The sequence below is a fragment of the Lacerta agilis genome, chromosome 5 (assembly GCF_009819535.1).
Source record: "Lacerta agilis isolate rLacAgi1 chromosome 5, rLacAgi1.pri, whole genome shotgun sequence".
Taxonomy (NCBI): domain Eukaryota; kingdom Metazoa; phylum Chordata; class Lepidosauria; order Squamata; family Lacertidae; genus Lacerta; species Lacerta agilis.
The window spans coordinates 39373902-39395707 of record NC_046316.1 but is presented as its reverse complement, the minus strand read 5'-3'; the positions used below and the strand labels follow the sequence as shown (position 1 = coordinate 39395707).

The 21806-nt window shown below is 39.5% G+C and overlaps 1 protein-coding gene and 1 long non-coding RNA gene across 8 annotated transcripts in view; one reads left to right on the top strand and one right to left on the bottom strand.

Annotated features, from left to right (window-relative positions):
• Positions 1–4420, top strand: part of PTPRE (protein tyrosine phosphatase receptor type E) — a 99301-nt gene extending 94881 nt beyond the window's left edge. For all 6 annotated transcript variants that reach the window (XM_033149410.1, XM_033149409.1, XM_033149408.1 and 3 more), the window contains 4 exons: positions 464–589; positions 852–1003; positions 2050–2185; positions 3012–4420. In XM_033149410.1, the coding sequence (XP_033005301.1) occupies positions 464–589; positions 852–1003; positions 2050–2185; positions 3012–3086 (489 nt within the window). In that variant the 3' untranslated portion in view covers positions 3087–4420. The remainder of the gene's footprint in view (positions 1–463; positions 590–851; positions 1004–2049; positions 2186–3011) is intronic.
• On the bottom strand, positions 584–21443 carry LOC117046890. Of its 2 annotated transcripts, none has more exons than XR_004426636.1 (3): positions 21414–21443; positions 16319–16379; positions 584–662 (listed from the first exon to the last, which is right to left on the bottom strand). It is a non-coding gene; the product is annotated as an uncharacterized LOC117046890 (long non-coding RNA). The 2 variants fall into 2 exon arrangements; XR_004426635.1 differs by lacking the exon at positions 21414–21443 and adding an exon at positions 20298–20337.
• Between the last annotated feature and the right edge of the window lie 363 nt (positions 21444–21806).

Here is a 21806-nt window from a genome sequence, read left to right as displayed (position 1 = left end):
GAAAACACCATTTACCTTCCCGCCAGAGCGGTACCTATTTATCTACTTGCACTTTGAAGTGCTTTCAAACTGCTAGGTTGGCAGGAGCAGGGACCGAGCAATGGGAGCTCACCCCGTCGTGGGGATTCAAACCGCCAACCTTCTGATCGGCAAGCCCAAGGCTCTGTGGTTTAGACCACAGCGCCACCCGCACAGATACAGGGGCATATGTAATGTGCGATTGGAGGGAGGGTAAGGAGACAGGAACTAGTTCTTACTAATGATTTTGAGGAACCATTGCTGTAGCTGCATGAATATATTTCATAGAATCATAGAATCATAGAGTTGGAAGAGACCACAAGCGCCATCCAGTCCAACCCCCTGCCAAGCTGGAAAACCAAGAAATCAAGCAGGAAAGCCAAGCAGGAAAACCAAGAAGTTCTGGAGGCAGCATTCATTCCTTTTTCTTCCCCCAATGTTACAGGAAAAATGTTTTCAGTACTGGCCATCAGAGGGATCTGTTACTTATGGAGAGATTACCATCGAGATAAAGAGTGACTCACTGGCTGATGCCATAAGCGTCAGGGACTTCCTGATTATGCACAATCAGGTATTAATGATAACATTTTAAATACGTTTGTTTCCGCTGTGGTTTTCTGAACTTCATGGTTGCTTAAAGCCAACTGAAATGTAAATTTAGCTCAGTTTAGATTACTCCTTAAAATCCTCTTATATAAATCACATAATTAATTTACATTGACCATATATGAAAAGTTTCCTATAGATAATAGGGTATATGGCTGGCTTCCAGTGTTCCATTCCACTCTTGAAGCTGCATTGAATTTGTGGTTTTCTTGCTTTTGAACGACCAGGAGAAGCTGGGCAGACTTGTCCGACAGTTTCATTTTCATGGATGGCCTGAAATTGGAATTCCTGCCGAAGGGAAAGGAATGATTGACCTCATTGCAGCTGTCCAAAAGCAGCAACAGCAGACAGGAAACCATCCCATTACAGTGCACTGCAGGTAAACATTTTTGTATTTTATTTTGCTCCATGCTCCTTTGCTTGTTTGTAAGTTTGCAATATTTCTATTCTGCCCATTAATATTTCCATGACAAATATTTACAACAATGTAAAAATATATTTGCAATTTTTTTAAAAAAAGACAATAATTTTCCATAAAAAACATACATATTTAAAATACACAGACCCCAGAAATTGACCAGGTGCCATTGCAATTAACAAAGTGTCTGCATGATCTGATTGTAATGTCCAGTCCCTGTTAACGATCTAGTAGCCTTGAAACTATTTTCTGTACTCTAATTGGGAGTTTAAGAGGGAATGGACAACTATGGCCAGATACTCAGTTATCAGAAATGGGGCATTTGTCAGCAAGGCTTTAATAACACTTTCCTGGAGTTTTAGATCAACAATGTCATAAGATGTCAGCTACGGAGATCTGTTCTCTCCAACGTAAACAACAAGTGTTAACCTGTTAAAATGTCCCCTGAAGGCTGACCCAATCTTGGATCTGGGCAGATCCAGATGCTTTTGTTGGATAAACTGAGTTCATGATTTTGAAGCCCAATTTCTTATTAGCTAGAACTATAATTCATACATTACATTAGCTTCAAAGTGTAATGCACAGCACTCAGTCACATAGTGATGGTCAGGCTCTGACTGGTGAGACAAGGATGTTTTGAAGAGTTTCCAGAAGTGCAAGGAACTATGTTTATATATTGTTAGCTTATAAATAGCATGATGTAAACATTTATACACATAAAGTGATTGCAAGATTAAGCTTGGCTGGTTGAAAAATTTAGATGTGAGTTTATATTTCAAGAAAGTTTTCCTTGGCTAGTAGAACTAAATTCCATTATCTGCATGAAAATGTTTATATTAAGCAAATTGGCATAATTTATTCTGCTTCTGCCAGTCCTTGGAAGGAACAATGAAGCAATGCAGGGATTCTTCTCAGTAGCAGGGAATCAATTCAGGGTGTATTTTCATTGTATTGAATATGGATTTGGTAATATAACTTGTTAAAGAAAAAATGTATATGTATTATAGTGCTGGAGCTGGAAGAACAGGTACATTCATTGCACTCAGCAATATTCTGGAGCGAGTCAAAGCTGAGGGGCTCTTAGATGTATTTCAAGCTGTGAAGAGTTTACGACTGCAAAGACCACATATGGTGCAAACACTGGTAGGTTGTTTTAACCACAAAAATGTTTGTCAAAAGGATAATAGGATGTTGGTACTTGAGCAAAGTTCCACAACACAGGACTTGGGTGTTCACAAATACGTGTAGTGCCAATGCTTAGTCATGCTCTCCCTACCTGCAAAGCCACACCACAACAACTTTTGAAACTGCTGAATAGCCTCTGCACAGGGCTATAGGGTATCTTGATTTTGGGGGGGGGTGTACAGCTGGCCCTCTAATAGCAATGGCAAGCTCCAAATATTATTGCATACTTTTGCAATCAAGGAATTATGGCAAAGGTGGCCTCCCTGTATATAAAGGGCAGTTTAATTAGAGCTGGTCATTTGTGCTCTGCTTGCCTCTCACAGTTGTTTTTAAAAACAATAGCAATAGTCTGGCTTACATATGTGTCCTGGCATCAGAATATAGCCGCTTTTAGCTGTCTTTTGATTGCTCCCCCACCCTGTGAGGCAAGCTATAACTAATTAGAATGAAAAAGTAAATGGGAAACTTCTTGATTTGACAGTGATTCCTGATAGGATTTATGGTTATTTTAAATGGTCCCATTGGGCTCACTGTCCACTTCTCATTCAAAGTCTGCTTCTTCAGTGAACCAACTGTTGTTGTAGTTTTAGTTATATTTTAAAATTAATTATGCTACAAATTGCAAAAAAGAAAGTGTTTTAACAGGATAAGAAATTTAAAATGTTGTCTGTGAGATATGCTACATATGATTATGCTTCAGTTTAGAGTTAAACATGCTTCACTGGAATTGTTATGATTCAGAGAAATTTTCATCAGAGTAAATGTATTCTTCTTCTTTTTTCAGGAACAGTATGAATTCTGCTACAAAGTGGTACAAGATTTCATTGACATATTTTCTGATTATGCCAATTTCAAGTGAAAACTCCTGCCTTATTATTATTAATTTAATCATCTGTACAGAGATTTGTAAATCATGTTAATTTATTTCCATTGACTTTTTAAAAACTCTAAATGTACATACTATCATGTTTGGCTTGCTCGGAATGCCTCCTTAGATGTATAAATTATTCAAGACTTTCACTCTCTGATCCAAAGGAGCATGCGCAGAACCATTTCAAAAAAACCCTGAAGAACCTGTTTGATTCCAGAGTCCCACTTTCCCTCCCAAACAGCCAAATAGCAGGATTGCTATTGTTTTGAAATGCTCAACATGTGTAGCTTCAGCACATAAAATAGGGGAGCTGTACATGAAGCACACTTTTGCATGTGGGACACCCCATTCAGCTGGGGATATATGTGCAAAGGCTGTGTCTGTGTATCTAGTTCCCCAAGCTGGATCAAGGTGATCTTTAAAGTTTTGCATAACAGGTGGCCGTGTACAATATATCACAGTATAAACTATTACGAATATATGGCACAATCCAGCCTATGTTAGGCATATTCAATGCCCACTGATTTCAGTGGGTGTATTAAGCTTCTGCTTACATTTTTCCCATTGAAGTTAATGGGATTTGGAGTTCAGTTAATGGTCTGGGAGCACTTGATGCTGCAGCACTACTGAAGCTAAGTGTGCATGGATGTGATCAGCCCCTTGGATGGGAGTCCATCGAAGAACAGGAAACAAATACTTTTAAAATACATTAATGGGACTTCAAAAATGCTTGGTTCTGGCTGGATCATACCCACATTTTTTCCCTGAACACCTATGAAATTCTGCCTTTTAATTTTTAGTTTTTAACTTTTAGATGACTTATAAAATAACCCGTGTTTATAAAGCAGAGGAATAAGAGTGAATAGGCTGGATCCAAATTCATGCACATGACAATTATTTCTCTTAGAGCAAGTTCCACACAATGGCCACATGCTACTAGGAAACACTGTGTACACCCCACTGAAATGAGTGTGACCACCCAAGAGCATATGCACTTGCTTGCTGCATTCATCTCAGTATTTGCAGAGTATTCTTTTTTTGGTTGTGGTGGTGTTTTGATGCTTTTATGTTCATCAGCACCTTGCTCCACATGTAAACCTATTGATGCTAACGTGAACTGCTGACTGTGGAAGACACTATTTGAGGTGCTCTAGAAAGTTGGTTAATATTCTACAACTATTAATCTTAACGTTCAATAGCCAGGTTATACCTGTTTGCTTTTTTGGTATTTTTAAGCATTCTTCCTGTTAAGCACAACTCATTCAGTGGATTATATATAATGGTACATGAATCCTCTACAATCCTCTACAACCAACAGTCTAAGATTTTGAACCTTAGCAAAAAACATAAAACATATAATTATTTTTGAAGATTCTCTAGATAGTTCTGCTACAATTGCAAGCTGTAACTTAGCACCATAATGCAAATACTGAGTTCGTTGAATTCAGTTAAATAATCTTAAAAGATCACCTTGTTCTTTAAACTGATATAATTTTTTTAAAAGAAATATTAACATAAAGTAACATATTTAATGAAAGTTAATTAATCAATATTTTGAAACTATTTTGTATTTTGAAAAGAAAGAGGTTCTGTTCTTGCTATCACAAAAAGGTATATTGCCAGATAGAAAGCAAATATATAAAGGAAAACATATACTTTCAATTTAAAACAATCTAGTTTAAGATAGTTATGGCTAAGCATTACTGAAAGCAACACAACTTCAGTAATTAGTGGCAAACTTGCTTCACTAGTGTCAATAGAGTATAGTCATGACAAATCTTTAGTTGAATCAGGGAATAGCATCTACTGAAGTCAAGACATTTACTTCCAAGTCCTTAGAATAGTGGTGTTAACATTCAATTAAGTACACAGATAAATACACTTGTGCTTCTTTAATGTTGGTGGTACTTAATGGGAATGAACAGTGTCCTGAATTGTGTCTCTACAAATGGTGTGGTACTCCTCAATGCCAGTATGCTTTCAGACCTCCTGTATGACCTATGATTTCACAATTTTCTCCCTTATTGTAAGTACACAGAACTATCTCAGTATTGTAGCCAATGAAGTATGGACATGTAGGAGTGCCCACAAAAATAGGGTTTGGGCTGTTGGTGCGCAACAAACTGTTTACTGTTAGGGCACAAAACCCATTTGTTTTGAACAGACTTGTGTGATGGGTTGCTTCCTAGGGTTTTTACTTTAATGGCCATGACAATATATAAATCCCCATGTGGCAATGTCATCTGGACAAAACTAGCTTTGGAAACAAATGACAAAACACACAGTACATTTTATAACTATTGCTCCCATCTTTTTAGAAGGCATAAATTAAAGAGCACAAGTAACAAAAGAATAATTTGTATATAAATGTCTAATATGCAATAGTTCGGGCTTGTTCATTGGTGTTTTTTTAATACAAGGAAAGCCTTATTGACAACTATGTAGACTTTAACCTGGTCATTACATTTCAGCTGCATTATTTTAATCAATGTTCATTTTAATACATGACTGGAAGGTGGATACTTTTAGCAATTCAGCGGATTGCAAGGTGTTCACATGAGTCTTTTACTTACTGACTTTTAATTGAAAACAGTTCAGGTTAGTCTATAAGCACACTGTTTTTGAAGCACTGCCATTTTATTGCTTGTGTCTTCCCAGTAATGCACTTCTGTAAATCTATATGTATATGTACAGTTGTTATGCACTTAATGAATAGAATTTATTGTAAGAGGTGATTGATGTTAAGCTCTCTAAGCCCCAAAGCAAACACCATTATTTGGTTAAGAGTTGAATGTAAAATAAGCTTTCTATCATAAGAAGTTTGGAAATCCAAACTCCAAAATGTGAGGAATCAACAGTCCAATACACTATGGACCCAAATCTGTGAGCACATTAATAGATGAAGATAGCTTGTTTTTTTTTTAAACCCACTGTTTCTACCCACCGCTTTAGAAGCTGCTTCCAACAGCCTTAAGAGTGTCAGACGCTTTCTAATGCAGTACAAATTGTGTGGAAACTGCTGTTTTCAAAATACTGGGGTTTTTATTTAGGTATGGCAAAACCATAATCATATTCTTCCTAATATCTCTATTTTTGTTACAATAGACACATGTGCTAGACCTGGTATTGAGTTTTTGCCTACCAGAAATTAGTAACACCTTTAGGCATTTTTGGTGTCCTGGTGAATACAGTATGTCCCCTCAGTTTTCTTGGCTCCTTGACTAATGGCCTCTCTGCACTTAGCCAAAGTTTCTTATCTAGCTTGATAACACAAAAATAGTCTTTACAGTTACCAGTTTAGTCTCCCTCTTCTAATTTGCCACTTCCTAGCTCTCAGTAAACCTAGAGTAGCATAGGTAGCTGCTGTTCCCTCATCCATGACACTGGAATTCCTTGCTTCTCTTAGTATCTGGGTCCAGTACCCCTTCCTTGACCTCTGACCAGCAACCATAGTTGTAACTGTGAAATCTGCTTAAGGGAAAGCATTGCAGTTGTTCCTTTTTAAATTATCCAAACAAAGTCATTTCCAGATGTAGAGAAAAATCCTGCCTTGGTGGAAGGAAGTAATTATTAGATAATATTTCTAATAGCATCCAGAACTCTCTTAATTTGTTGCTTGTTCTGTAAAGCAATATTTAAAAACGTAAGATGTGGGCCAGAAATGCACATAGCGGAATCCATTAATGAAGTAGGGATGTTTTAACTTTTCTTATATATATCCAAGTGAAGCCAGAATACTTGGGGTGAGGCTCATTTTGGTAATACTAATATGAGTGCACTTAAAATGGAGCCAAATGAGCAGCTTTCCTCCCCCAACGTGGAATAATTTCTATACTCAACAGTTTCAGATAATTCCGTGGGATTAAATTCTCTGAAGTAATCTGAAGCACAAAACCTTCTCTGTGGCTTTGTTGGATTCCCTTCTGACAACCTAGTTCTACTAGGTTCTCCCATTTGGTGATGACAAGACTTGCCACAGTTGAGGAAATACTGTGCTAAACCCAGCCAAATCAGTTTTAATCACAACTAATCTGTTTTATGAGGTTGGTGAATTGCAACTTTAGAAAGCTTGTTTTTCACTTCAAGGTGTTTAGTCAAATAAGACTGTGATACTTTGTACAATGGTATAACAAACATATTTATGGGTTTCCACACTTAAGTTTTTTTACATTGCATGAGATTGCATTAATAAATGCCAAACAGTGATTAGAAATTTATATGTTCTGATCTGCATAACTAGTCACTATGTGACTCAGCTTATTGTCTTGTGTGACAGTGGACACTGATTGCCAAAGCTCTTAAGTACATGCTTAACTCAGAAACAGTGCACAAATAGTAATATTGTTAAAGCAGTTTATTTCGAAGTATGTTTCTAGAAACCCGGGGTTCCTTATCAATTTATCAGGGAGTCAACAATAACACTATTTGTGTGTTAAAACCCTCATGCGATTATACTTGCGTGAGGGGAGGGCAGGGGCGTGTCAACTCCCCAGCTCCACCCTCCATGAAGCTGGGCGTCTGCATGTAGATCCAGTGTGATTTAGAACCTTGCACAATCAGTGTCCTGAATCATGTGGAGAGCTAACACTAATGCAGCAGCGTCCTGGCTACAGATCTTTGCCCTCCAATGCATGGAGGGAGCAGGCCACAAGTATGTGCCAGCACTCCCTTTATTGCATCTGCTTTTTAATGCCTTGCAAGGACTAACAGCAAGATAAAGAACTGTAACCTAGCTAACCAAAAGGCATTTTAACACTTGTTACTGATATTTTCCTGCAAAGTACAGCAGCGGGGGAGGCATGTTCTTTGCAGGCTTGGCACCAGGGATTAGCAAAATCTGGCAGGCCCCCCCCTCTAATAGTTTATATACATAAAATTGTTTTAAAACAAACAAGAGCAGTGCACACACAGGCATGCAAACAGTTAATGTGTGTGGGGAAATGTAGCTGTGTGGGGAGAGGAAGGCTCTGGTCTTGGCCTTCTGTTGGCTGTATGACAGCCAAGGTGTTTCCGTTCTATACTTGGATTCCTTGCTCCCCTGATTGTCCCAGGATTTGCAGAGCCCACAGTCAGCCACAGTGTTCAGGATTAACACCTCATTGGCACTGTTGAAGAAGTTGGAAGAGCCTAAGATCACAGTTTGCCTGTTCCACTTGAGGTCTCCCATGTTACCAGTAGTGGATGCTACATCAGGCAGAGCAGGCTCTGTGCTCCCAACTCATCTGCTGTTAGAGCCAGCCCATCTGCACTCCCATTTAGTCAGCCAGCTAGCCCTCTGCATGGAGCTTAGGAGCAAAAGAAAATATTGGAGGAAGCCCTGCTCATGCATTCAAAAGAACACCTGAGCTTGAAACAGTCCAGGAGTATGTGCACCAGCTCTCCTCCAGTATCCTCATGTGTGCCATCTCCATTCTCTCATCTCCTGAGGTTTGAGCAGAAATATCTGCAGCAATATTCTAGCTGCATTCCAGAAATTCTCTGCAGACCTTTGTGCTCAGAGCTCAAAAGGTTGGGAGTAGGAAGCATGTAGAGGGTTACTGGGGGCAGGGGCAGCATTGTGTCTCTGTGACCCTACACAATTTGAACTTTCGTACTCTCTTGAGTGCATGAAGTGTGCACTCTCTTGTATTTGATGCAGATGTGTATCTGTGTGTGTGCACACTTCTGCATCTTTCCTCTGCGTGTTCAGGCCTCCTGCTGTCTCTTGCATGGGGTCCAAAGAATCCTGGAAACAGCCCTTGTGCTGTGGGACATACGTGCTCTGTATAGGGAGGGGCCAGCTAGTCTCACTACGCAAATTTAAGAGTGTGACACAATGCACCCCAGAATTCTCTGCAGCACACAACTAATTTCTTGGCAGACAACTCAGTGTGGAAAGCATTTCTTGATGCAAGCAAGTTTTGAAATCTTTTACTAAGTAGATACTTAATGGCTTGGGTTAATCAGGCCCAACAGAAGAATGCCTGCTGTATTGATTAGTGTTTTGAAAATGACTTTTATGAGTTGGTTTTTAAAGGAATTTGAACATCTTTGTTTCCAGCATTTGAAAATGTTTTCATTATGCAGTATCATTTTTAGTATGTTGCTACTGAACCTTATTCTGTATATGCAAAACTATATTTAATTTATGTCAAGATCTTTATAATATATGTATGTATTATACAGTGATATTTTCTTTTATTACATTTATAATTTGATCTTGCTGTATTTATAATGCCAGTGAATGTTGCTGAATTATTTGTATATGCAAATTGCAAGATCTAATAATTCTGATGCAAGAACAAGGTTTCATTTTTATTTTCAGGCTGCATTTCTTTCTTTAAATCTCTTAATTTCATTCCTCTTACTATTTGCTCATTTAAACTAAATACACTAAAGTGCAAAGGACATAAAATCCCTTACTTAAATTACTTCCCATAACTAGCTATTTGACTCAGAGCACTGTTCTGACAAAAATAGAGAGTTAAAAATGAAGCATTATACATATAACATTAATTTGCAACAGCAATTTATCTTCTCATCCAGAACACGCTTATTTATTCTAAGTAATCTGAATAAAAGTAATCATTATTCTCCGTTGTTCCAATGGATTATACAAAAGTAAATGTAATCTTCCTGGGCAGTGCATTTTGGTCTACTTGAAACAAATATAGCAGTGGCAGGCATTTTAGACCTTGCATCAAAAGGGATTTGGGAGAGCTAGACTGGACTGCAGGAGCGGAAACGTGGTGGTGATGGGGAATGGCATAAAAAGGACATGGTGCACTTTTGCGTGTGCTAAGAGAGATGGTTCTGTTGCATATATTAGATTTCTGAAAGAGAATGATACGTTCATGTTAAAACATCTTTCCATTGAAGGAAGTACAAAAGGAATCCAGCAGTGTCTGGACAGTATGTCCTCACCCTTACTCCTCTCTGGTGCTGCCTGTGTTACATGCAGTGTTCCACTTCAGACTGCAAATAGGTGGTCACATTATAATGCTCCCCTATGTGTAGAACTCCTTCATGAGTAGAAAACAACTGGGAACAAGCTGTGCTAGAACCATTCTTCCTGGTAATGCTGCTTTTACTTGCAGGGTGTTTTAATATGCTGGAGCATTCAAATCTGGGGTGTCCGTGGATAGTTTAACATGGTTGCATCCTGTCTTTCTACCCTCATGTTGCTTCATGTATAGACCATGTCCTAGTTTGCTTCAGTCACAGCTCTGGATTTAGTAGAGTACTATTTTCTATAACGCAAAGGCACACGCCACTGATATCTCAGCTATGTGGACAGTATTGTATCCTGATTAGATATAATTAATTAGATTAGATTTCATTGGAGCATTAAAACTGGACAGAACCATTTATTTGGGCTAACTATTTCTTTACTAATATCAAAACCATTCTATGGTATTTTTATTTACCAAATGTTTCTAAATGTCACGCCTTGAGGTCATCTACAGTTGTCCAGTGTTGCTTTCACTAATAGGATCCTGCTATAAGAGTTCCACTCAATAAGATTCAGAAATTCTTACAGTGCAGATTAGCTTCATCATGCTTTTAAGTTGGTAAAACCCTGTTTGCTGGGGGTTTTTCTGATGGGAGGTAGATAGCTACTCATAGCCATTGTAAAAAAAAAGTGTCTGAATTCTATGAACACACACACACATACGTTTGTCACAAAGTTACAATTTTCATTTACATCCCTGTTGTGAGGTTAACATATGCAACTATCAATCAGAGCCCATTGCTTGAAGAAGAAGAAGAAGAAGAAGAAGAGTTTGGATTTGATATCCCGCTTTTCACTACCCGAAGGAGTCTCAAAGCGGCTAACATTCTCCTTTCCCTTCCTCCCCCACAACAAACACTCTGTGAGGTGAGTGGGGCTGAGAGACTTCAGAGAAGTGTGACTAGCCCAAGGTCACCCAGCAGCTGCATGTGGAGGAGTGGAGACGCGAACCCGGTTCCCCAGGTAACGAGTCTACCGCTCTTAACCACTACACCACACTGGCTCTCTTGAAGTTCTTGAAGAATCAACTATTTTGGAAGATTTTTGAAAAAAATTAAAAATCCTCTTTCAGTCACCAAGCAGTAGATAACTGCATGGGTCTCACATAACTGAAATCCAGATCTGCCATCACCAGAAGAAAACTACTTGTGAATTTCCATGAGCAAGTTCTTCATTTCTTACAGTTCCTTGTTTAATTCTAATTCCACAGACTATGGAAAAAAAAGATTATAATATTGACTATGTGGTATGTCAGTGCTTAGAACTTGGAAGAATATAAAATGTTTCCAATCTATTTTATCCCTGTTGAGATCTTGTTTTTAGAAGTCTGATTCTGAATATTGAAAACCTGTGAGTTGGCAGATTTTTTGATTATCCAGTCTAGCATACATCTATTCACTTTGCCAGAACTCACGTGTAAACAAAGACCACCGCAGCTGGATTATAAGTGACTTTTTCAGGATCATTCCCAAGATTTCTTACTACCCAGACAATATAGTTTTATTTGAAGCTGCAGTGGCAGACTTCATTATGAGATTTGTAGTCTTTACTGAGCATCCTCTATGGCTTTGATAATAGTGTATTTAAAAAGAATACATTAGTAAAAGTAATATTCTATATTATATTTGATCTAATAAAACAAAGAACTCTTGTGGGAGAAGGGCAGTTAAAAGAAAAAAAACCTCAACAATTTGTTACCATTTTTTACATCAAATAAAATATATTGATGTTTTGGAGTTCTGTTTCCCCAGGTAATTTGCTTCAGTTTGCACTTTTATCATTTAAAAGAAAGATAGATTAATTACTTGAAAGGACTTTAAATCTGAATGTAATATGAGCTTCTTATAAAGCATATTCATAAATGCATGCAAGAATCATGTGTCTGAGCTTTTGATTTGTGTCTTACAAATAGAAATAATAAATACTTTTGATGCAGTTTTTATGAAATAGTTACTGATAAACTACCGGTATACTGTAATAAGAAAAAATCTGCCCTTATTCCCTTATGGGGTACACAAGAGCCCTTCCAAAGTCCCTTGCAGGTTCTCCATTGGTAGGAGTAAAAAACAGGCCAACCAGAGAAGATTGAGAAGCAAAGCAGCTAGCAAGCCAAATCTTTATTGAAGCTGTTGCAACAATGGTGTTTCTCAGGGGGAAAGACCCAGAACAATGCAGGCATGCTCTTATAAACATTTCAAAATCCCTCCTGGAGTCTAGCCCACCCCCAGAAACATCATCCAATCAACAGAAGAGATGTAACCCAAGACCACTACCCCCCAGATATGAGAGCTACATCACAAATTGGGAGGGTCAGAGGAGGTAACTTGGGAATTTTCCACACCTGTGCCATCTCTCCTTGACCCCTCCCAGACACACATTTCTGCAAAACACCAGGGTCTGGTGACTTCCGTTTCAGTGTATCTGAAGTGTGCATGCACACGAAAGCTCATACCAAGAACAAACTTAGTTGGTCTCTTAAGGTGCTACTGGTAATAATTTTTTATTTTATTTTGTTCTGCAAAACAAAGGTATCCTGCCCTGGCCAGTAGGGGTAATGGCTGTTCCTTTGTGAGGGAAATGGCCCATCATCTGGCCCTCAGGCAGAGACTTCTCACCTCCTCCCTGCAGATGAAAACACTTGGCCAGCTAGGAGTCAAAATGGAGTGAGGCCTGTCTTTCTGTGCTGTTTTCAGACATGTGGCCTTATTTGTTTGGTTAATTAATAATAACATTTATTTTATATATAAAATAGCAATGTTATGCTTAAAATTCTACAAGGCAGGCTTAAGCAGTATGTGGACCGAGAACTCCAGAAGTGCAAGCTGGATTTCGAAGGGGCAGAGGAACCAGAGACCAAATTGCGAACATGCGCTGGATTATGGAGAAAGCTAGAGAGTTCCAGAAAAACATCTACTTCTGCTTCATTGAATATGCAAAAGCATTTGACTGTGTCAACCACAGCAAACTATGGCAAGTTCTTAAAGAAATGGGAGTGCCGGATCACCTCATTTGTCTCCTGAGAAATCTCTACGTGGGACAAGAAGCTACAGTTAGAACTGGATGTGGAACAACTGATTGGTTCAAAATTGGGAAAGGAGTACGACAAGGCTGTATATTGTCTCCCTGCTTATTTAACTTATATGCAGAATTCATCATGCGAAAGGCTGGACTGGATGTAGCCGGAATTAAGATTGCCGGAAGAAATATCAACAACCTCAGATATGCTGATGACACAACCTTGATGGCAGAAAGTGAGGAGGAATTAATGAGGGTGAAAGGGGAGAGCGCAAAATATGGTCTGAAGCTCAACATAAAAAAAAAACTAAGATCATGGCCACTGGTCCCATCACCTCCTGGCAAATAGAAGGGGAAGAAATGGAGGCAGTGAGAGATTTTACTTTCTTGGGCTCCATGATCACTGCAGATGGTGACAGCAGTCACGAAATTAAAAGACGCCTGCTTCTTGGGAGGAAAGCAATGACAAACCTAGACAGCATCTTAAAAATCAGAGACATCACCTTGCCAACAAAGGTCTGTATAGTTAAAGCTATGGTTTTCCCAGTAGTAATGTATGGAAGTGGGAGCTGGACCATAAAGAAGACTGATCGCCGAAGAATTGATGCTTTTGAATTATGGTGCTGGAGGAGACTCTTCAGAGTCCCATGGACTGCAAAAAGATCAAACTTATCCATCCTTAAAGAAATCAGCCCTGCTTTTGAATTATGGTGCTGGAGGAGACTCTTCAGAGTCCCATGGACTGCAAAAAGATCAAACTTATCCATCCTTAAAGAAATCGACCGAGGACGAGATGGTTGGACAGTGTTCTCGAAGCGACTGGCATGAGTTTGGCCAAACTGCGGGAGGCAGTGAAAGATAGGCGTGCCTGGCGTGCTCTGGTCCATGGGGTCACGAAGAGTCGGACACGACTGAACGACTGAACAACAACAACAATATATGAAAGACCTTGAAATTCTTACAACAATACCTTCCTCAAATACTTTCTAGTAGCACCTTAGAGACCAACTGAGTTTGTTCCTGGTATGAGCTTTCGTGTGCATGCACACTTCTTCAGATACACTGAAACAGACTGCAAAAAGTCTGTCTGTCTGTTTCAGTGTCTGTCTGTTTCAGTGTATCTGAAGAAGTGTGCATGCACACGAAAGCTCATACCAGGAACAAACTCAGTTGGTCTCTAAGGTGCTACTAGAAAGAATTTTCGATTTTGTTTTGACTATGGCAGACCAACACGGCTACCCACCTGTAACTGTTCCTCAAATACTGGCATTCAGATTACACTATCTAGATATCTAGAATGAAAAATACATGGCTATAGCTTATGCCAGTAACTGTCCTTAGCTAGAAAATAAAATATGTAGACCCATCTTTCTCAAAAATGAAAACACAGAGTTCTTAATAAAATAAGATTAAACCAACTCCCATCTAGTCCAGCATCCTGTACTCATAGTGAACAACCAGCTATGGTTTCATGTGGGAAGTCTTTGACAAGGACAGGAGCACAACAGCAGTCTCTCCCAGCAATTGATATGCAGAAGCATACTGCTTTTGACAGTGCAAGTAATACAGTCATGATAGCTCTTACTCCATACATTTGTCCAATATCCTTTTCAAGCTATCCAAGTTGATGGCCAACACTACATCTTGCAGTAATGAATTCCATAGTCTAATCATGTGCTGCGTGACATACTGGTAGTTCCTTTTGTCCGTCCTGAATCTTTCAGCATTCTAGTTTGGTGGATGGCCCAGGTTCTAGCTTGCTCTCTGACCTGCTCAAGGACTCCTACAAATCCAGATGGTACCAACTCCTAGAAAATAAAATTAGATCTATAGGCATCGAGTTGGAGCCCTTGTACAACTCAAGTGAGCAACATATTCTCTACAATGTCCTGACCAGACTAAAGGATGTTGAGAGACAAAATATTGCGACAGTTGTAAATAGAGTTTGCTCTCCTATATTCTATGATTTAAATATCCTAGATAGCAGGGTCAACTATGATTTATGATTTAAATATCCTAGATAGCAGGGTCAACGTAGGGCATTTATGCTGGCCTGACTGAATGTCTTCCCGTCGGCATTTGTCAGGGGTAGATACCAGAACATTCCTAGAAACCAGAGATACTGTAGATGCTCCCTGAAAGTCCCGGATACTGTAGAGCACATCCTCTTCTATTGCCCACTGCATAATACGGTGCGTGAACGTGTGCTGTCCCCCCTCCTGGGTGGTTTGAAACCGCTGCATGGTGGAAGCGTTGGATTCTGTTTGTCGGATATTGACCAAAGGGTGACTGCGGGGGTAGCCGAATTTTTGGCAGCAGTCCCCCAAGGAGTAGCTTAACAGGAAGAAATTCCAGATTACATATAATCAGCATGTGTATTCGACATTTGCCTTTTGATATACATTTTAAGGTTTTTGTACATGATTCTTTTCTTCACAGTTTTATCTGTAAAAATGCCTAATAAAGGTTTGAAAAAGAGATACCTACTGCCCACTAATGCATCTTTCTTGATGGTAAAATTTCCTTACCGCCCACCAGTGCTCGATGGAAGGAGGATTCAGCTTGTGTCATAGAACCCCTACCATCCACCTAGAATCTGGAAATGCCCACTAGTGGGAGGTGGGGACCAGGTTGAATACACCTGCTCTAACCAGTTTCTGCACACCATGCAATTTTATACAATTCTTATCATGCTCCACCATACCTTTTTCTAAACTAAAAAGTTCCAAATGTTGTAAGCTTGTTCCAGCTCTCTGGTCATTTTGGTTACCTCCTCCCTTTTCCAGCTCAACACAATATTCCAGTGCAGTCACCATAGATTTCTGTAACAGCATTATGATATTGGCAGTTTTATTTTCAAACCCGGCCCTGATGAATCCTAATTTTCATACCTGCCACACACTGGCTCAACATTTTCATTAAGCTAAGATATTGTTCCTCATAAGTGACTGCCATTTCAGACCCCATAAATGCATATATGAAAAGTTAGGATTCCCCCTGCAATGTACATCACTTTAGAGTTGTTTGCATTTATTGCACTGGCCATTTTAATTCCCACTAACCCAGTCTGGATAGATCCTCTTGTAGCTAATTCTCAAATCCATTTTTCTTCTTACAAACCAGAACAATTTGGTGTCAACAGCAACTCTGGTGAACTCACTGCTCACCCCTAACCCCAGGTTATTTATGAACAAGTTCAAAAGTGGAGTCTTACCAAGAATCTTGGGGGACTTGGCTTTCTACATCCCTCCATTGGGAGAACTGTCCATTTATTCCTGTGAAGGGAAGGTGACCTTCATTACTTCATGAAAAGCAGTGAAACTTCAAACACTCAGGGGACTCTTCTGAGAAGCTATTCCTGGTCACTTCTCCCTGTTCTTTAACCAGTTACTGATCATAAGAGAACTGCCACCATAGCTGGTCACCGCTTTATTTCACCTCTTTTTATTGTTGGTTTTAACGTTTTTGGTAATTTGCTCCTCAAATTCTTTTTAAAATGCCTTATTGTTTGCATCCCCCCCCAAGGGCCTGTTCTTCCTTTGCCAAATGAGAACAGAAAAGGAAGCAAATATAAAAAGGAAGTATTTTTCTGAATGAAGCCTTCTCCAATAGCTTCCCTGACTCTCCTCATTAACCACGCTGACATGAGTGGTATCTCTCCTTATAAACTTAGTTCACTTATCTGTAAGTCTTAACATACTGGTAAAAAAATCCTGAGTGGTATCTTTATTTTTTAATACAGTAAAACTATAGTGAAGTTACTTTGCAGCATTATTTCTGCAGAAAATCCTTTGAGTGCACTCCTATGCAGCAAGCCTTGGCATGTACCTCATTCTCGAGATACTGAAAATATGTGAAGATATAATTCAGATAATTACAATTGTATGGTCAGAATGACTTTTCCCTACATGCTGGAGTGGTTGGACTAGATCTGGGAGACCAGGGTTCATATCCCCACTCAGTCATGAAGCTCACAAAATGACCTTGGGCCAGTCACTGCCTCTCAGTAAAACCTACATGGGGTTGTTGTGGGTATTAAATGAGGAGAAGGAGAACCATGTGTGTCACCTTGAGCTCCTTGGAGAGAAAGATGGAATAGAAATGCAATAAATTTAATAAAATATCCTACTGTGATGTCCCTTATAACTGGCTCAAAGGTGCAACTTCCAAAAGCATGTTAAAGAGCAAGTCTATCAAGATAAAATGATGCACATTGTCAGTTATTTACCCAATTACACCCTTGCACATGACACAGTGGTAACTCCAGCATGGTGTATCTGTATAACTGGGACTGAAATGTTATATGTCTGAATATGACATACCAACTACAGGGAGTCTGGACAATGGAATATGAATGACACGTGCTGTCTGTGGCATTTCCAGATACAAGTCTCATTATATTCAGCTTTTCTGAATATTGCTGACTAGACCAGTTCCAAGGCCTGCCCTTTTTTTTTAAAAAAATTATTTCAACACTACAAACAGGAATCTCGCATCTCTAAAAAGTAATGATTTAAACAGGAATCTCGGGTAGGAGGGGGAAAGGTAGGGTTCCCCCCCCCAATAGTCTTCAAGATCTAGCTTGATCATATTTAAATGTAATCAGGAAATTGTTGTGAAAGTCATTTTAAAAAATCTACACCTTTGCCACAACATCTCATTTTCCAGGGGTCACCATTTCATGATGGTACTATTTTGAAAATAACCAGGTCTCCCAGGACATTCTATACAAGATCTCAAAGTTGCTGTCTTGCTACAAAGGAATTTCAGAAATAGACTGGAAAGAGAAGTTGCTGAATCGCAACTACCGGTAATTACCAAACTTAAAACCATGGAGAGACGTGGTCTGAACAAAGACATTGGATTCTTATCTCATTATACATGACAAAGCTATCTTTAGCCATCTCACCCCTTTTTCCTGTAAGACCAATTGCAGTCGTCAACAGGTTTTCCACATCTATCAGCTAATCACCCATTCCCACCACCCTTCTGTTTCAGTGTATCTGAAGAAGTGTGCATGCACACAAAAGCTCATACCAAGAACAAACTTAGTTGGTCTCTAAGGTGCTACTGGAAGGAATTTTTTTTATTTTTTATTTTGTTCAGGTTTTACTAAGTTGACTACTCAGACTTTACATATTGTAATCTAATGGCAAATTTACTCCGCAGTCCTAACTTTGAGTCAGAGGTTAGTCCAATGGGAACTGGATTCAGTGGGGCTTAAGCTTACTCCCAAGTTAATGGGGTCAGGATGGCCTAAACTGGATCATGCCAGTAGCTTTGCCACTTCAGAGTAATTTAATTCCAAAGCGAAGCTTAACATTAACAAAGCTGTTTACACTGAACTACAACACATTTGAAGTGACTAAACATCATAGCCACATGAAAACAGCAAATGAGGCAAACTATAAAAATTACAAAAGCAAAGCACAAATGTCAAGAGATTTTGCTTTTTGACAGATCTAAATATTAAAATGTTATGCCCTGCAGCAGAAAAGAATGTATGACCTTGCCGAGGCTTTGCTTCCTTTGTGTATATATTCTGCTCGCAAAAACTTTTTAAACTTGATACTAGACCATATATTATACCAAGGCAAACTACTAGGAGTAAATAAATATGCAACATATAAACTGCAACGTATATGCTATTAATTTTCAGTATCTACTTTTACACAAAAATATATATAATTCATACATATATCACCTCCTTACTAAATCATCAATATACAAACACCCAGAGGTGTACACAGGGTCCCTTGTGCCCTTGGCAACCAGCTGTATCAACGCACTCCCCTGAAAAAAATAACCTTATCACAATACCCACATTAGAAATTACCAGATTTCACATGACTCAAGTACTCAAAAATGTCTGGACTGAGGGTGAGGTGAGGCAAGGGAGTTCCTTATAAGTCCTATTGAGTTCAGTGGGGGTTACTCCCAGGTACCCTTAATTACCGGTAAATAGGAGGGAAAAATTGACATATAGCACATGGGATGGAAAACAGCACTTCTGCAGACCATGCATACAGTTTTCTGTGTAAAAAGTGTACATTATACATTATTGGCCATGGGTGGAGTATCCTGTTTTCTCTCCTCAACACTCAAAGACATTTAGGTCTACACATACACTGTACATACTCATTTTGTTTCATTTGTGTATAGAGTTTAGAATCTATAACTATATCTGGTCAGCTATTAAATTTTAAAGCAGTTTTCCTCATCTGCTTTTGATATTTACTTTTCTACTTTTTTGAATCTGATGACATAAGGAAAGTGGAAGTGGAAGCAGCTCAGGCAAGACTAATGTAATATGATACAGATATGAAATCAAAATGACTGCAGATTTTATTCAGATTGAGGGGTTGGGGAGAAACCCTGCTCCAGGAAGCCTAATTGGGAGGGAGGATAGGTTTCTCTGTATATAATATAAATGTAAGAATGTTATCAAACAGCCCCCACTGGAGGCTTGCAGTGCCACATCACAAACCTGGATTTGAATGAAGTCAGGGCAGGATAGAGGAGCAAATGTGAAGGCAGGCTGCACACCAGCAGCATGGGAGTGAGGAAGGGAGGCACACTGAGAGACAGAAAGCAGTGGCTTAAAATGGTGGAAGTTTGAGTAAAGCAGAGATGGAGGAAACTGGGAAGAAAATGGTAACTTTAAACACCAGCAGAAGTTTTAGTAAATTTGGGGTGGAAGGTTTAAAGCAGCCACTCCCCTTCTTGTTATCGTGAAACTTATCCTTGTGCATTCCTCAGCTGCCTCACTTGAGAGAGATAAAGGATGTGGAGCCCTCAAATATTCCATAGTACTTTTTTGCAACATATTTCGCTCCTGGTTCTGCATGAAGTTCCAGATTTGATGTAGTAACTTAGAACAGATACTTTATTAGCAAGCAAACACTCAAAATATACACAACATCCATAAACTTGAGTTTAACCTTCTCAAACTCAACAAGCTAACTCACAAGATTCTGCTCATATTAAAAATACAGAAATGTGATGAAACTAGAACAGCCAGCCTAAAGGTAGAGGTTCAAGAGGCCCTACACCTTGGACCAGAAACTAAGAAACAAAAATCTTTGCATTAAGACTTTTTTGAGATGGACATTCCTTCTATTTTGGTGGAAATCCTAAGCTTAGGAGTATACCATTTATAAAATACTTTTTCTTTCAGCACCACTTTCACTTACTGCATCAGAACAAGCTTCCCAAACTAGATTAATATTGAAACCAGCTCACAAAGGCAGAGGAAAATATTGTAATTACCAGTATATTAAGCACCAGTATTTCACTGTAGCAGGAAGAATTTCACTGTAGCAGGAAGAATACTATGTTAAAATGCCAAAGATAATGCTCGAGAGTAACTCCTACTTTTAGAAATTCAGAAGACTCCCATCCATCCGGTTGCATAAATGTAGAAAGCATTTCTTTGTAAATGTAGAATGTATTTACAAGTAGTCTCCTTTCTGAGCTAAAATTTCAAATATGTTTTTGAAATAAACCAGGTATGTTTTAGACATATCTCTTTGTAAGTAAAAGTATCTAATTGTTTCTGACGTGTCATTTAGGTATGATTAAAAAGCTGCAGTTCACCATGGAGTTCACCACTGCAGCAATCTTGCACAAAAAATTGGGGGGAGGCACTAACATTGGGATGAAGATGAGAGCAGGTGTACAGTGGGACTGCATAGGAGAAAGGGTTTTTCAGAAAGGGGACTTGGGAAGGTGAAAAGCAAGCTTTAGCAGTTGCATGGGCTTGGGACGGGTTGCCTACAAAAGAGATGCTAAACTGGAGAACTTGAGAGTTAGTTGTGTGGATCTGCAATTGCCAGATCCTGTACAGTATCATAGGATCCAACTCCTAGGGACCGAAGGGTCTTCTCCCCACGTAAAACATTTGAGCCCCCCCCCCAGTTGATGGGCATGTGCGTGCCCTCGTCATGTGCTGAGCGGGGCTTGCTTGGCCCCCCCCCCCCATATTTCATTCAAGTTGCCACACTCCTGTCCTGTGTAGTCACGAGAGTGCCCCTCCGTGGTTCTCCATTAATTTAGGGGGAGTGTCTGCACCTGGCAAGTTTTTCCGCTTTCAGAAAAAGAAAATAGAGGTAGGGGGAGAAATGCAAAGCCGACTGTTCTTTTCTTTCTTTTTAAATTCAATCATTGTACTTGGAAGTTCTTCAGCTGCTTCATAAGCACTCATTATATCCACCCTGCTGTACTATTTTTAAGCAGCACCTCAGAACAGAGGACTGACGGCACCCTCCTAACCATGCCTACTGAGAACACTTGAGTTCAGAGGCGCTTACTCGCAGGTAAGCGGCGTTAGGCTGTCTCCTCACAAACTGCTCCGCCCTAAGCGGTAGCCTTTTTCACGCCTCCGCCGCTTGGCGCGAGAACCGAAGGAACTAAACGCCCACGGAGCTCTCCTTACTGTCTGTTAAAAATTGAACGGCCTTCTGGGTTCCCCAGTGGATCGTTTTTCCTGAACGCGTCATCCCGCGTTCTCCAATCAGAATCCACCGCGCGTCGTTTAAAAAAGTAAATCTGATAAAACGTTGCACCATATTTATGCTTCCGCGGAAACCATTCGGAAGTAGTTCCCACACAGCCTGCGCTTTTGTGTGTGCGCGCAAAGCTCAGTTCTGTGACTTGTAAGAGCGGGAGTTGTCAGACGTGTGTCTGTGTGGTAAGGAGGTGGG